Source organism: Podarcis pityusensis (assembly GCF_964106645.2).
Source record: "Podarcis pityusensis genome assembly, chromosome: 14".
Classification (NCBI taxonomy): domain Eukaryota; kingdom Metazoa; phylum Chordata; class Lepidosauria; order Squamata; family Lacertidae; genus Podarcis; species Podarcis pityusensis.
The window spans coordinates 53,009,857-53,022,850 of record NC_138039.1 but is presented as its reverse complement, the minus strand read 5'-3'; the positions used below and the strand labels follow the sequence as shown (position 1 = coordinate 53,022,850).

General features: G+C 49.1%; 1 protein-coding gene and 1 long non-coding RNA gene across 4 annotated transcripts; one reads left to right on the top strand and one right to left on the bottom strand.

Moving 5' to 3' along the window:
- The first annotated feature begins 3,303 nt into the window (after positions 1-3,303).
- Positions 3,304-5,936, top strand: LOC308462884. Its single transcript, XR_013979412.1, has 2 exons — positions 3,304-3,437; positions 5,336-5,936. It is a non-coding gene; the product is annotated as an uncharacterized lncRNA (long non-coding RNA).
- SH2D7 (SH2 domain containing 7) lies at positions 3,432-12,775 on the bottom strand. 3 transcript variants are annotated; one of them, XM_080980770.1, is made up of 6 exons: positions 12,600-12,775; positions 12,132-12,221; positions 8,128-8,293; positions 6,344-6,568; positions 4,588-5,553; positions 3,432-4,098 (listed from the first exon to the last, which is right to left on the bottom strand). In XM_080980770.1, the coding sequence occupies exons 1-6, from the start codon at positions 12,740-12,742 to the stop codon at positions 4,039-4,041; spliced, it is 1,650 nt and encodes a 549-aa protein (XP_080836896.1). In that variant the 5' UTR covers positions 12,743-12,775; the 3' UTR covers positions 3,432-4,038. The 3 variants fall into 3 exon arrangements, with proteins under 3 accessions (XP_080836896.1, XP_080836897.1, XP_080836898.1); XM_080980771.1 differs by having other exon boundaries at positions 4,588-5,550; XM_080980772.1 differs by having other exon boundaries at positions 3,432-3,775; positions 12,600-12,774.
- Positions 12,776-12,994: the final 219 nt, after the last annotated feature.

Sequence of the window (12,994 nt, the reverse complement as noted above, 5' to 3'; positions counted from 1 at the left end):
AGAGGCGGGGGAGGGGACCAAATATTAGCATTGCAGAGGGCACTGCTGAAACTTGCGAGGCCAAAGTCTCCAGGTGGAACCTGGGGCCGTCTGCATGTAAAGCAGATGTTCTGTCATTGAGCTGCAGATGGAGCCCCAAGATGGGGAAGGGAAGACTTCAGAAACAGAGCAAGGAGGACCGAGTGCACTCAGGGACCATGAAATACTGATTGAAAATACAGTGGTACCCCGCAAGACGAACGCCTCGCAAGACGGAAAACCCGCTAGACGAAAGGGTTTTCCGTTTTGGAGGCGCTTCGCAAAATGAATTTCCCTATGGGCTTGCTTCGCAAGACGACAGCCCATAGGGAAATCTCAGGGACAGCGGGGAAGCGCAGCGCGTCTTCCCCACTGTCCTCGGACCTTCTCCGAAGCCTGGCGGTGGGGTGGGGACACCTCCTCCCGCCGCCGCGCTTCGGAAGGCTCCTCCGAAGCCGGGCGGCGGGGCAGGAACACCTCCCGCCGCCGCCGGGCTTCGGAAGGCTCCTCCGAAGCCGGGCGGGGGGGAGGGAACACCTGCCGCCGCCGCCCGGCTTCGGAACGGTGCTCCGAAGCCGGGCGGGGGGGAGGGAACACCTGCCGCCGCCGCCCGGCTTCGGAACGGTGCTCCGAAGCCGGGCGGGGGGGAGGGAACACCCCCCCCCGCCGCCCGGCTTCGGAACGGTGCTCCGAAGCGGGGCGGGGGGAGGGAAGACCTCCCGCCGCCGCCCGGCTTCGGAACGGTGCTCCGAAGCGGGGCGGGGGGCGGGAACACCTTCTGAAGGCGGGTGGGGGGCGAAAGTCTTTGTCCCCCCTGCCTGCCTTCCCAGGGGCTTTTAAATCGCCCCGGACAGCGGAGAAGTCCTCCACTGTCCCGGGGCGATTTTAAAATGCCGCCCGCCAGCATTTTAAGATCGCCCGGACAGCGGAGAAGTCCTCCGCTGTCCCGGGGTTTTTTAAAATGCTGGGGGTGGGAAGAAAAGCCCTTGCCCCCCCCCAGCCTTCAGAAGAGGTCCGGGGACAGACTGTCCCCGGACCTGGTCTGAAGGCGGTTTCCCTAGGAATGCATTAATTGATTTTCAATGCATTCCTATGGGAAACCGTGCATCGCAAGACGAAAAACTCGCAAGACGAAGAGACTTGCGGAACGAATTAATTTCGTCTTGCGAGGCACCACTGTATTACAGAGGGACAGGATGAGAAACTGGGGAGGAGGGCCGGGGGAAGGTGGAATTGGGTGAGTGGAGCACTGAACAGAAGCACCCAAAAGGAAATGTTTTGTTTAGGTATCCAAGATTTTAATATAGATACAGTTTGAGGATAGTGTGTCAACCCCGAAACAAAAAGTAACAGCAAAGTAATTTTGAGTATTGGACCCTCCCCCACCCATTATCGTGGGTGCTTAGGGTGATTCCAGATGCTGTTGGGCTCCAAATCCCATCACCCCCATTGCATCCCAGTGATGACAGTGGCTAGAGAGATTTCACTCTGTCTGTCTGTGTCTGTCTGTCTGTCTGATAGTGCTACTACAGCAGCCATTCCCAGCAAGGTGCCCTGCTTGACTTCAGTCCTACCAGCCCCAGCCAGCATGGCCAAGAGGAAGGGATGATGGGAGTTGTGGTCCAATTGCAAAGGGAGAAACACAGATTCCCCATTCCTAGGGGAGAGAGTTATATGGACCAAAAGGTGTACTGAAAATCCCCATAAAAAGGTAAAGGACTCCTAACAGTTAAGTCCAGTCGCGGACGACTCTGGGGTTGCGGTGCTCATCTTGCTATACTGGCTGAGGGAGCCGGCATTTGTCCACAGTTTTTCCGGGTCATGTGGCCAGCATGACTAAGCTGCTTCTGGCGAAACCAGAGCAGCACATGGAAACGCCGTTTACCTTCCCGGCTGAGCAGTACCTATTTATCTACTTGCACTTTGACGTGCTTTTGAACTGCTAGGTTGGCAGGAGCAGGGACCGAGCAACGGGAGCTCACCCCGTCGTGGGGATTCGAACTGCTGACCTTCTGATCGGGAAGCCCTAGGCTCTATGGTTTAGACCACAGTGCCACCCGCGTAGCTCCTAAAATCCCCATAGTCCTGTGATATCCCCGGTCTGTGAATTTGGGGTCTCCTGCTCAAAGCGGGGCAGTTGGGTGCTGTGTCACAGTGCTGGCTGCGGCTGATGGGAGTTGTAGCCCAAAAGCATTCCATGGGCACCAGCTTGACAAAAGTCATTATAGGAGTTGTCTCCTGGTGAGACTCTTCCTGTTACTTTTCTATATACATGTTCTTTCATAAGCAAAATACACCACCCAAAACAGAACTTTGTTAAATGACCCCCAACTGTTTTTCTTTAGTTTTAGAATTTATGCTTTTATTCATTTAGGATGTCCATGTGGCCCCTGGAAGGTTGTGCATGAGGGAACTTGGCTCTTGGCATAAAAACCTCTCTGCTCTAGGGCAAAACTAAGCAAATGAGGGGACACTGAAAGGAGGAGAAAGGGGGGCTTGTGATGGGCTTTACAATGGTGCTTTTGAAACATTTCAAAGGAGGGAAAGTGCCAGAGCCTCTCAGGCCTTGACTTCTGTCAAGGTCAGGGGTCAGCAAACTTTTTCAGCGGGGGGCCGGTCCATTGTCCCTCAGACCTTGTGGGGGGCCGGACTGCATGTTGCCATGATTATGACCCACATTTTTGGCAAAACCCCTTATTGGGACCAGCCCCAACATTGCCCAAATGTGACTTTTTTGGGGGGGTGTTCCCTCATACACCCAAGCTGCTTCCTTTGCATTTTATACATTGACAGTTCTTATTTCTCTCGTAAGGTGGGGTGGGTGTGGGTGGGGGGCTGAGGTAAGCGTGCCATTCCTGTCAGCCCTGGAGAGCGTGTGCGCATGCGTGGGTGAAGGGACAAGCCGTTGGCCACGCTAAGTCAGGCCGGCGCCGCTCAAGCAAAAACCTTCTTTTCCCCACGTGAGGGAAGATGAGGCGGCGGCGATTTACCTTTCCTTGGCTCGCGCCGTGTAGCTCATGAGCGGCCTCCCCAGCAGAGCGCAAAGCTGCACTGGAGGGCAGCCGCCCAGGCTTCCTCCCGCGGGGAGCACCGCTGCCACAGACTCCGGCGGGCGTCGCTCCCGAGGCGCCTCTGAGCCCCTGCCGCCGCAACTGCCCTTCCTGAAATCCAAACTGGGGCTCCTTTTCCCTCTCCCCCACCCCGGAATAAGGGGCTTGTCTTCAGCAGCCGCCCGCCTCACTTTGGACCCCCAAACCTGGCTGAGTCACAAAAACCATTGTGCATGCGCACACTATGCCGGCTGCCTGGATCCCGCACCGTCCGCGCGCCGGATCTAGAAAGCAATTGGGCCTGATCCGGCCCGCGGACCATAGTTTGCCAACCCACGGCCAAGGTGAAGAGCCACTTCAAATAAATAGGTAAATATGGTTTTTGCTGCTAAGGATATCTCTAAACATCAGACCTGATACTTATATGTCAGCAGAACCGTCTGACGCAGCAGATAGGACGTTCTAGAAAAGCATGCATGCCTTGTGATGGGAAAAGGGACTTCTGTAAAAATGCAACCATTGCAGCCCAGAGTAGGAAACAATGAGGTTTCGTAACACAGCGGAAGAAGACTGTTAGGAAGCCAAGCTGCTGCTGGTTCTCATTTAGTGATCTTTAGTACAGGTTGAGGCTCAGAGCGACAGTTCAAGCACAGTGCTCAGAATTTAGTCTTCTTTTCTGCAAACAGGAATCTTCTGGGCTTATCACTCTGGTAGGGAAATGAATTACATGAAGGTTTATTTCAAAAGGAAGGCAGAGAGAGATTTTTAGGTAGTCTACCGAGCAGTTCTGCACGAGGGTAATTGAAAAGGCAAGCTTTGCACCCTGGAAAGTTCATCTTCAGCTTGGATTTTAATCTGAGCTGGGGAAGAAATCAGGGCTCTTTCCCCACTTCCCACCTGCCACACCTCCTTCAGAACACCCCCTCCTCTTCACTGCTGTTCCATCAGGGGCATCATGGGAGGGACGGAATCATAGAATCATGGAATTGTGGAGTTGGAAGGGACCCCAAGGATCATGTAGTCGAAGTCCCTGCATTGCAAAAATATGCAACTGACTCATAAGGAGATCAAACCAGCAATTTTGGTGTTATCAGCACCACAAACTATCCAACTGAGCTAACGCAAAACTCTTTCCCTGCTCCCTTTTGCCTTGCATGCTGCTATGCTGTGACCCAGACACCAGGAGCACTGGGAAGTATGAATTTCTCAGCGTTTCTGACCTTGCTAACTGCATTTCCCAGCCAGGTGCCTAATTTGCAGCTGAAGCAGTGCTGGGCACCAGAAAGGCATGGGGCGGGAATGGAGAGCAGGAAAAACTTCTATTCCAACACTCTGCTGCCACCACTGGAGCAGCAAAAACAGATAAGGGAAGTGGGCACATGTTGGGATCTGGGGGAAGGACTGGGCCCTGTTCCATCCCGGGTGACACCAAAGGGGTGCAAGTGCAACAGGATCTGATTTGGATTGGTGGTGGGTTTGGATGAGCGGAGCTATTTTATGCAAGCTGAGTAGAGTTTACCTTTTGGCTTGCCTTGCATTCTGCTTCTTTTCCAGGACTGAAGTGAATTTGTTCATAGGTGTTCTCTGCAGTGAAGACATTCCTTTTTGAGGAAAAGGCTTTGGAGAATGGATCAGGGCTCTTTTTGCATGGATTCACAGTATAGACCTGTGCCTTAGAGGATCTCCCAGTCTTCACAGAGATTTGATCATAAGTCTCTTTGGGCTGTATTAGTGAAGACTGGAGAAGCTTTTTTGAATTGGGGTCATGGGTGATGCCCTTTGACCAAGTAAAAGGAATCTGTTCATAAGTATTGCTTGCCTCATCAAGATCATCACCATGGAGGGGTGCTGTGGATTTAGGGTGTTTCATCTTAATAATCTGCCCATGCATGTCTCCCCTTGGCAAATCTGGCAAACTCTGGGGGTGGTTTGGTTCCTGAGGCTCTTTCTCGAACACAAGGGAGCTGGCATAGGCTGCAAATGGAGACTGCGACCCCCAGAGTTCTGAGGAGGTCACAGGCTTATTAGGTAACTTAGGAGACAGCTTGGGAGGAGCTGAAGCAGGAGGGTTTAGCACTGCTTTCTTGGGTGTAGCAACAGAGGATGGACCACTGGTGGGGGCAGGGAATGCCAAACAGCTCTTGTCTTGGTCTCGGCTAATTATGGAGTAAGTAGTTTCTGGATGGGAGTTTTCTGTGACTTTTTTGCCATATAGACTATCAGATTGCTTAGTCAATGCAAACACGGTACTTGTTTTTTTCTTGTAGGGAGAGGCACTAACTTGGCCGGGTTCTTCAGGCTTTGGCAAACTGTCCACCAACACTTTGCACATGTCTTTTGGCACCTCCAGGCTCCTGTTGTCTAACGGGTGTTTCTTCACTGCTGAATAAGCAATGCTTCCTTCGGTTCCAAAGTCTTCCTCAAAGGTTTTTGCTATTAGCAAGCAGCTCTTGTCTGGCACCAGTGGGGCTGCTTCGGGGTCCTGCTGAGATGGAAAGGGGCAGGAAAGCAAGAAGAAATGGCTGAGATTAATGTCCAGTTTTTAAACAAGGATTTCAAGATGAGAGAGGACAGTGATCTTTTCAAAGAACATCAAAAAGAGCTCTAGTGAGTCAGGCCATTGGCTTATCCATTCCAGCATCCTGTTCCCACAGTGGCCAACTGGATGTCTATGGGAAGCCCTGAGGCAGGACCTGAGCACAGCTCTCCACTTCTGATTTCCAGCAACCAGCATTTGGAGGCATATCAGCCCCCCCCCCCCAGTAGAGGTACAACACAGCCATCCTGCCTCGTAGTCAGTAGGGGTAGAGAAAGAAGTTTGATTCAGTTCACATTTCAAGGTGAACCTACATAAAGAATTTCACTGGCTGCTGGCTATGTTCCTGGTTTTGGTGTGTGAAGCCCTATAGAGCTTGGGATCAGGATACCTGAAAGATGGTCTCACCCCTTCTATACCTAGTTGATCACTAGGCTCTTCAGGTGAGGGTGACCAGCAGATGCCATCTTACCAGAAGGTCCATTCTGCGCAACATAGGAACCAGGCCTTTTGTGTGGTCGCACCTCCTCTTTGGAATTTCCTCCCCTTGAATATTAGGCACTGTCTTTCTTACCTTTTTGGTACCTACTGAAGACCTTCCTCTTCCAACTTTTAAGTAGAGCGAGGGTTTGCCTCTTTTAGTAATTGGTCTGTTTAAAGCCATTTAAACTTCTGAAAACCACTGCCAGCATCTTTCTAACAGTAGCCACTCAGAGCTTTTTCCTCAAGAAAAATCTACCTCTGGGCTCAGCTTCCGGTTCTCCCTTGACAAAGACTCCTGCTGCTCCTGAAGCTTTTTCCTGGGTGTCACTGGCTGGGGGCTGCTGTCTTCTTTTGCTGGCCTGGGGGCTGGTGAGCTGCCAGACACTTCTCTGGTCAGCTCTGAAGTGGTGCTCGCAGAGCTTTGCCGGAAAGCTCTTGGCTGATGCACAGAGATTTCATCATAGATGCTTCTTTCCTCTTGCTATCAGGGTATGGAAAAGAAATAGAAAAGGGGATAACAGTAGTTAGATTTGCAAGAGGATTTGGAGGAAAAATGGAATGCTGAATTAGATGGAACTTTGCTCCAAGGAATATGTTACTTTCAGTTTTTCTCAACTTTTCATTTTCCCAGCCTTAAATGTTAACACATAGAGTTTTCAGGCAGCTGTAGAAGTTAAATGAATCCTTTCCTGGAGCATCCCTGCAGTTGAAAGAATACAAAGCCCAGTGTCCCTTGACCCCCATAACCTCCTTGTCCACCCCACACCCCTCAAACTACAGCCCCCCGGCCTGCCTGCACCCTGCCAGCTACAGCCTTCCCAACCACCCCAATACCCCCAGGGCCTGCTCCTTCTCAGGGTCTCCTTATTGTTTTTATTCAGCATGGCAGCTGGATGGGTGGCTGCCAGGCCGGAGAGTCAAAGCTTCCCACGGTGGCACTGGCAGTGTCAGCAGTGGTGCCCCCCTTGTGCCACTCCCCCTTTCTCTTCCCCTGGGCCTGGTGCAAGACTTTCCCCCTCTTTCCCTCCACCCGCCTTCTCCAACTTGGGCAGAGGAGGTGGCGCTGGTGGCGGCAGAGGAGGAGAAGGCCTCACTTGGCAACTCTCTCTACCTCTGCTTCCCCCAACACCAAGCCATTTGCGGTTAGCGTATCTCTATGAAGATGGGAATTTGGGACTCTGTATGAGAAAGTGAGAAGCCGTGATGGTTTAAGGGTTTTTGTGATGGTCCTAGCATTTTGGGGGCAGTTGGAGACTATGCCCTAGACTTGTGTTTTCTAGTCCAACCTTCAGGATCAAACTCCAATAACAAAGTTATAAAAAGGTAAAGGTACCCCTGCCAGTATGGGTCAGTCGTGACCGACTCTAGGGTTGCGCGCTCATCTCGCTCAAGAGGCCGGGAGCCGGCGCTGTCCGAAGACACTTCCGGATCACGTGGCCAGCGTGACTAAGCTGCGTCTGGCGAGCCAGCACCAGCGCAGCACACGGAAATGCCATTTACCTTCCCGCTAGAAAGCAGTCCCTATTTATCTTCTTGTACTTAGGGGTGCTTTCGAACTGCTAGGTAGGCAGGAGCTGGCACCGAACGACGGAAGCTCACCCCGCCGCGGGGATTCGAACCGCCGACCTTTCGATCGGCAGGTCTTAGGCTCTGTGGTTTAACCCACAGCGCCACCCGCGTCCCCAACAAAGTTATAATAAAACATAAAAACAACACAGAAGATCAAGCATGAAAATGCACCCCCAACCCCCCAATAAAACCCAACAAAATCCTGCAAATTATATCAGAAAGTTAAAATAGGCTATAAAACGTGTTGAAACATCTGGGCACATAAAGAGGTGCTTATCCAATTTTAGGGTACCATCATGTCCAGATGAACTGGATTGCTGATCACATTGCTGTACTTGACTAAAAGCAACAGGATGACTCTATCTGTGGTTGCTTTTGGCAAAATGTAATGCTCAGATCAGCAATTCAGTTCACATGATGACTATAGGAAGGATTATATTTTTGAAACAAAGTCTCTAATGCTTGACTCACATTTGGACAGGCCATAGTCAGATTTTCTCCGAAAGGCTCTATCTTGGAAGTCTGGTAGTAGCTTATGAGCTCCGCAAGGCTTGGATGGGTCTGGGTGTCCCCTGATATGACATAACATCCATTTCGTTGACAACTGATGACAAAATGGCGGCATCGATCTTTTCCCCTGCAGTCAAAAGAAGTGCCCCTTTTAGGACTAGGCAGAGAGGAATTTCCACTGGTCTAGGAGTGTGGGCAAAGGGAGCAGAAGATCTGGGCGCATTGTTAGTGACAGGTCCTGTACCCTCAGGCAGCTACTAAGTCCGCTTCAGAGAACATGATTCATGTCCTTGACTGTGACGGGGGCAACTCAGCTCCATGCACAGCCTGAAAACAGGGCTTGACCAGGGATGCTTCCAATGTCCTCCTCATTTAAATTTCAACCTGAATTAGCAAAGCACTCAGCCCATACAATCACTCAATACATTAAAAAAAATATATATTTTATTTTAATAATAATAATTTTATTATTTATATCCTGCACATCTGACTGGGTTGCCCCAATACAATGGAAATGTTTGAGAGATTCAGAAATGAACGATGGCTTTCCTGTTTGACATCGTATGGTCCACAACTCAATACAGCATACATGTAAAGCATTATTATACTACTTTTAACAGGCACGGAGAAGCTTGGGAACTGTAGTTTATAGTTTATCAAGGGTGCTGATCTCACAGAGCTGCAGTTTCCAGCACCCATAGCAAACTACAGTTCCCAGGATGCTCCATGCCTGTAAAAGTTCTTTAAGTGTATGATTTGGAGGTAACCCCAGTTGATCCTTCGTTGTTCTGGGTTTCCTAACTTTGTCTGGATTACTGTGCACCCAGGTTGGCAGCCATCGCCATGTCTTGTGGCAGTGAGTTCTAGAGTTTAACTATTTTCTCTGTTCAGAAGTGCTTATTTCCGTCTGTCCCAAATCTCTCACCATTTAGCTTTGGTGGACAATCCCTGGTTCTAGTATTAATGAGAAAGAGTGAAAAACGTCTCTCCCGTCAGTTTCTCCACAACAGACATGCTTTTATAAACTACTATTGTGCCCCCGACCTGCTTCACCTTTTCTTCCTAAACTAAAAAGCCACAAATGATTGTGACCTTTCCTCATACAGGAGTTGCTCTAGACCCGCATCATATTGGTTGCTCTGCTTTGCATTGTCCACTTCTCTCCAATAGCCTTTTTTAGTAACTGCCACCAGAACTGTTGGCATTTGCGGGTAAAGCCCAACCACACTAGCAGCAACCAAGAGACCTCTCCAGGATACAAACCTGGGCAGTGTGCAGGGATGTCCTGGGCTTCCCAGAGAACAAGACCCCTTGTCTCTCGGCCTCACTGATGTGGTCCAAAGGAAAGCAGAGCAAGACGTTGGGCACCAGCTTGGCTGCAGGAGTTGCTGGAAGGAGGCAGACAAGGCGCCATCCAACCGTCTTAGGGACTCCACTCCGAATTTGTGTAGGGTTTACTCCTTAGCCTTTTCTTCTTCTGAAGATATTCCACAAGGCAGCAGAGCTTTAGGATCAGAGTTTCCCTTCTCCTAGATGGGCTCCCTAGGCGGACAAGCCCCATCTGCCCCTCACATCCCTTTATAGCATGGGCAGAAACTGCCTTCTTAACTGTTGGGCGCACCCTTGGACTCATCCACTCCATCTGCCAAGGCCTGGCTTCGCATGCAGGGGAAGACACAACTCTCTGAGGGTTTGAGTCCCATTAGCTACCCACACCTGATTGAACTGGCCAGTCAAAGCCATTCCTGGGATTGTGGCCACTGTTGCATGCTGACAGCTTCTAGGAGCCACAGGTGAGAGCTGAGTGCAGGGTGAGGACCAAAGGTGGACAAAGTACCTCAGAAGGAGCAGGACATGTTCCCAACCAAAGGTACTGTCCCTCCGCTAACACATGACACACCCACCAGAACTGTACACATTTACAAATCAGGCCAGTTGCTGCTTCTGAACAATTGTCAAGGCAGCTCCATATGTGCAGCACTGCAGTAGTCCAGAAGTCCTGCCTGGAAGTCAGTGGGGCGCAAAAAACAGAAAGGTACAGAATAGGGACCTCCATGATCATAGGCTTCATTTGGCCTGTTAAAAACTCCAAAGCACCCTAGAAAATGTTCCTAAGAGCCACTAGCTCCCATAAGATAAATTTCATTCTTTCGTTTCTCTTATTTGTTTACAACATAGCAAGTATAATAACAGATGCCAAATAAAGTAAAAGTCGAAAGGATATCTAGTGGTAAACATATAGGAACAAATTTCCATACCAAAATCAAACATAATAAATTAACATCACAAAGGTTCTGCTTAGCACATGAGGGTTTACCTTATTATACATTAGTACATTAGAAAAAGACTGCATTTTTCGTGGGAGAAGTTCTCTTGTTGGCTGTGCTCTCTGCTTCTCATCATATATTTAATTCTTTTAAGCAGAGCAGTACCAGAAGCCTGAATACTGACCTTCTGTATAAGAAGGAGTACCTCTTCATGGAAAGTCACCACAGAAGGATTGAATTCAGACATAGCATTTGAGAGAAGAGATGGACAGAGCCCGCCATAAGGCTTTGGGTGTGCAATAAATGCTTTTCATTTGACAACAAATGAGCCACAGTGACAGGAGCCAGCATGCAGAGACTCATCAAGGGCCTTTGACACATTAACACGTCTGAATTTGCATGAGTACTTCTTTCACCATTTGTGGTATGACTAGCAAACTATCTGAATGGTCTCGATCAGGAGTCAGTTTTCTCTGAACAATCGGCTGCCTAAGGACTGGAGTTGCTCTTATGTCACAGAAAGTGATGCTTTGAAGGGGAGCCAGGCTCCACCATAGGACTGGGGAATCCTCCCGTGGTCGCTGGGCTGCAACTCCCAGAATTCTTGGCCATTGGTCCCGCTGGCTATGGCTGTGGGGAGCTGGAGTCCAACATCCCTGCTCTGTAACAAAATGGACAGCACCAAAGCTTCAAGGGTCTCACAGTTGTGGGGCAGAGGTGTCCATGCCATGTCCTGGCCATGCTGAGGACATCACAAATGGCACCCTGAGAGGAGAAGGCACTTTCCCACAAATCAACTCAGAAGCCTGTAAAAATCCATGGAGAATAAGGCTATCAAGGGCTGCTAGCCACACCAGTCACTATACAGTTTTTCAGAAGGTGGCTGAAAGAAGGCAGAAATAGTTCCTGCTGAAACTCTACTGGCATGGAGTTCCACAGGGCAAGTTGCCAGAGGGAAGCTGCCATATCCCGTATACTTACCAAACAATTGCTTAAGGATGGTAGACCAGGATCCATCCCCACCCCACTTATAAACCTTGGGCCAAAATAATCATTTCAGTGTCAACAGAGCCAAACAATATCACCAATGGATCTCACCACTTGTAGATGAAACCTGCAGAATTTGATCCAAAATCAACTCAGTAAATCCACTGAAGTTAATGGACATGCCTAACTTAGTTCCCCTCATTTCAGCAGGTCTATTCTGAGTAGAACTTGATTTAATTCAGTCTTAGGAGGGACAACTGAGAGTATTGCATCACAGTATTGCATTTCCTCCTGATTGCAGTCAGTGGCCTCAAATTACATGCATCTCTGGAATTTGTTCCCGGTTGCCCCATCATTCCTTCTCTTTCCAGTGCTCGGGTGACACACACTGCTCCCTAAGTAGTCTACCTAAGACCATCTACACACAAGAGGCTTGAAGGGGCCCAGGGCTTTCAGAAGAACACCAAATTTATATAGAGGCAGCAACCCTTGGGTTGGCCATCCACCCAAACCACCCCATGGGGACTGAGTGGCCACAGAAAGCGGACTGCCTATTGGAGGAGAATGGCAGAGAGCGAGAGCAGTGATTCTACATGACATTCTGCTGGAAGTCCAAAACAAACAAACAAACAAACAAAAACCCAGTATAAGACAATTTGAAAATGGTGACATTTTCCAGCCCAAAGAGACAATCTAAACTCAAAAGCTTACCTGTAGGAGAGGATGTATCCAAACGATCTCTCATTTAATCGGATGAGAAAACTGCCAAAGCTTTTTTCTTTCAGCTGCTCTTCAGTTTGCCTGTACAAAGAGACAGCTTCTTTTATAATGTCACAGCCTGATTTGGTACAGAAGTAGAGGTTAGACATAAGAGATTCTGTCAGTTTTTGTTTTTTCTCCATTTCTCATTTTTCCAATTGTAAATTCAATTCAACATTTCCACATCAGTTTGCATTTTTTAAAAGTCCTCAAGAAAAGTGGATCTAATAAATCCTATCCCGATGATCTATTCACTAACCCATAGCAACCCTAGCATGGACTCTCCTGTTAAGCACATTTTCTTTTCTTAATAAAAAGAGAAAGGTACAAAACCAGCAGTCTCCCATCAATCCCAAATCATCTAGTTCAAAAGACAGTGGCAATTAACTAAAACATTCATTTCAGTGCTTTTCTCCTTACTTCCTTGTAATGAATCCATGGAACCATTCTGGCAAGCTGCCGTCCTGTAACATAAGAGGAACTTGCGTCTGCAGAAACCACCTCAGCACCAGGTCCTTGAGCATCTCGGAGGGCTGGTTCTCAATTTCCAGGCTGGCTTCCATCCCTCAAGCAAATTGCTGGTGCCTACTATTTATCCAGAGATGGAAATAGCTGAAATAGTTTCCTGCTTGGCAGGGGGTTGGACTCGATGGCCCTTGTGGTCTCTTCCAACTCTATGATTCTATGATTCTATAAAAGGGGGAGGGGAGGAAAGGAAGAGTTGCGTGGTCTGTATTATAGCCTCCTAGAGATCTCATTTCCTTACAGCTTTCTCTTCCAAAGAGTAAAAATATAAACAGAGGATCATGTTTCCT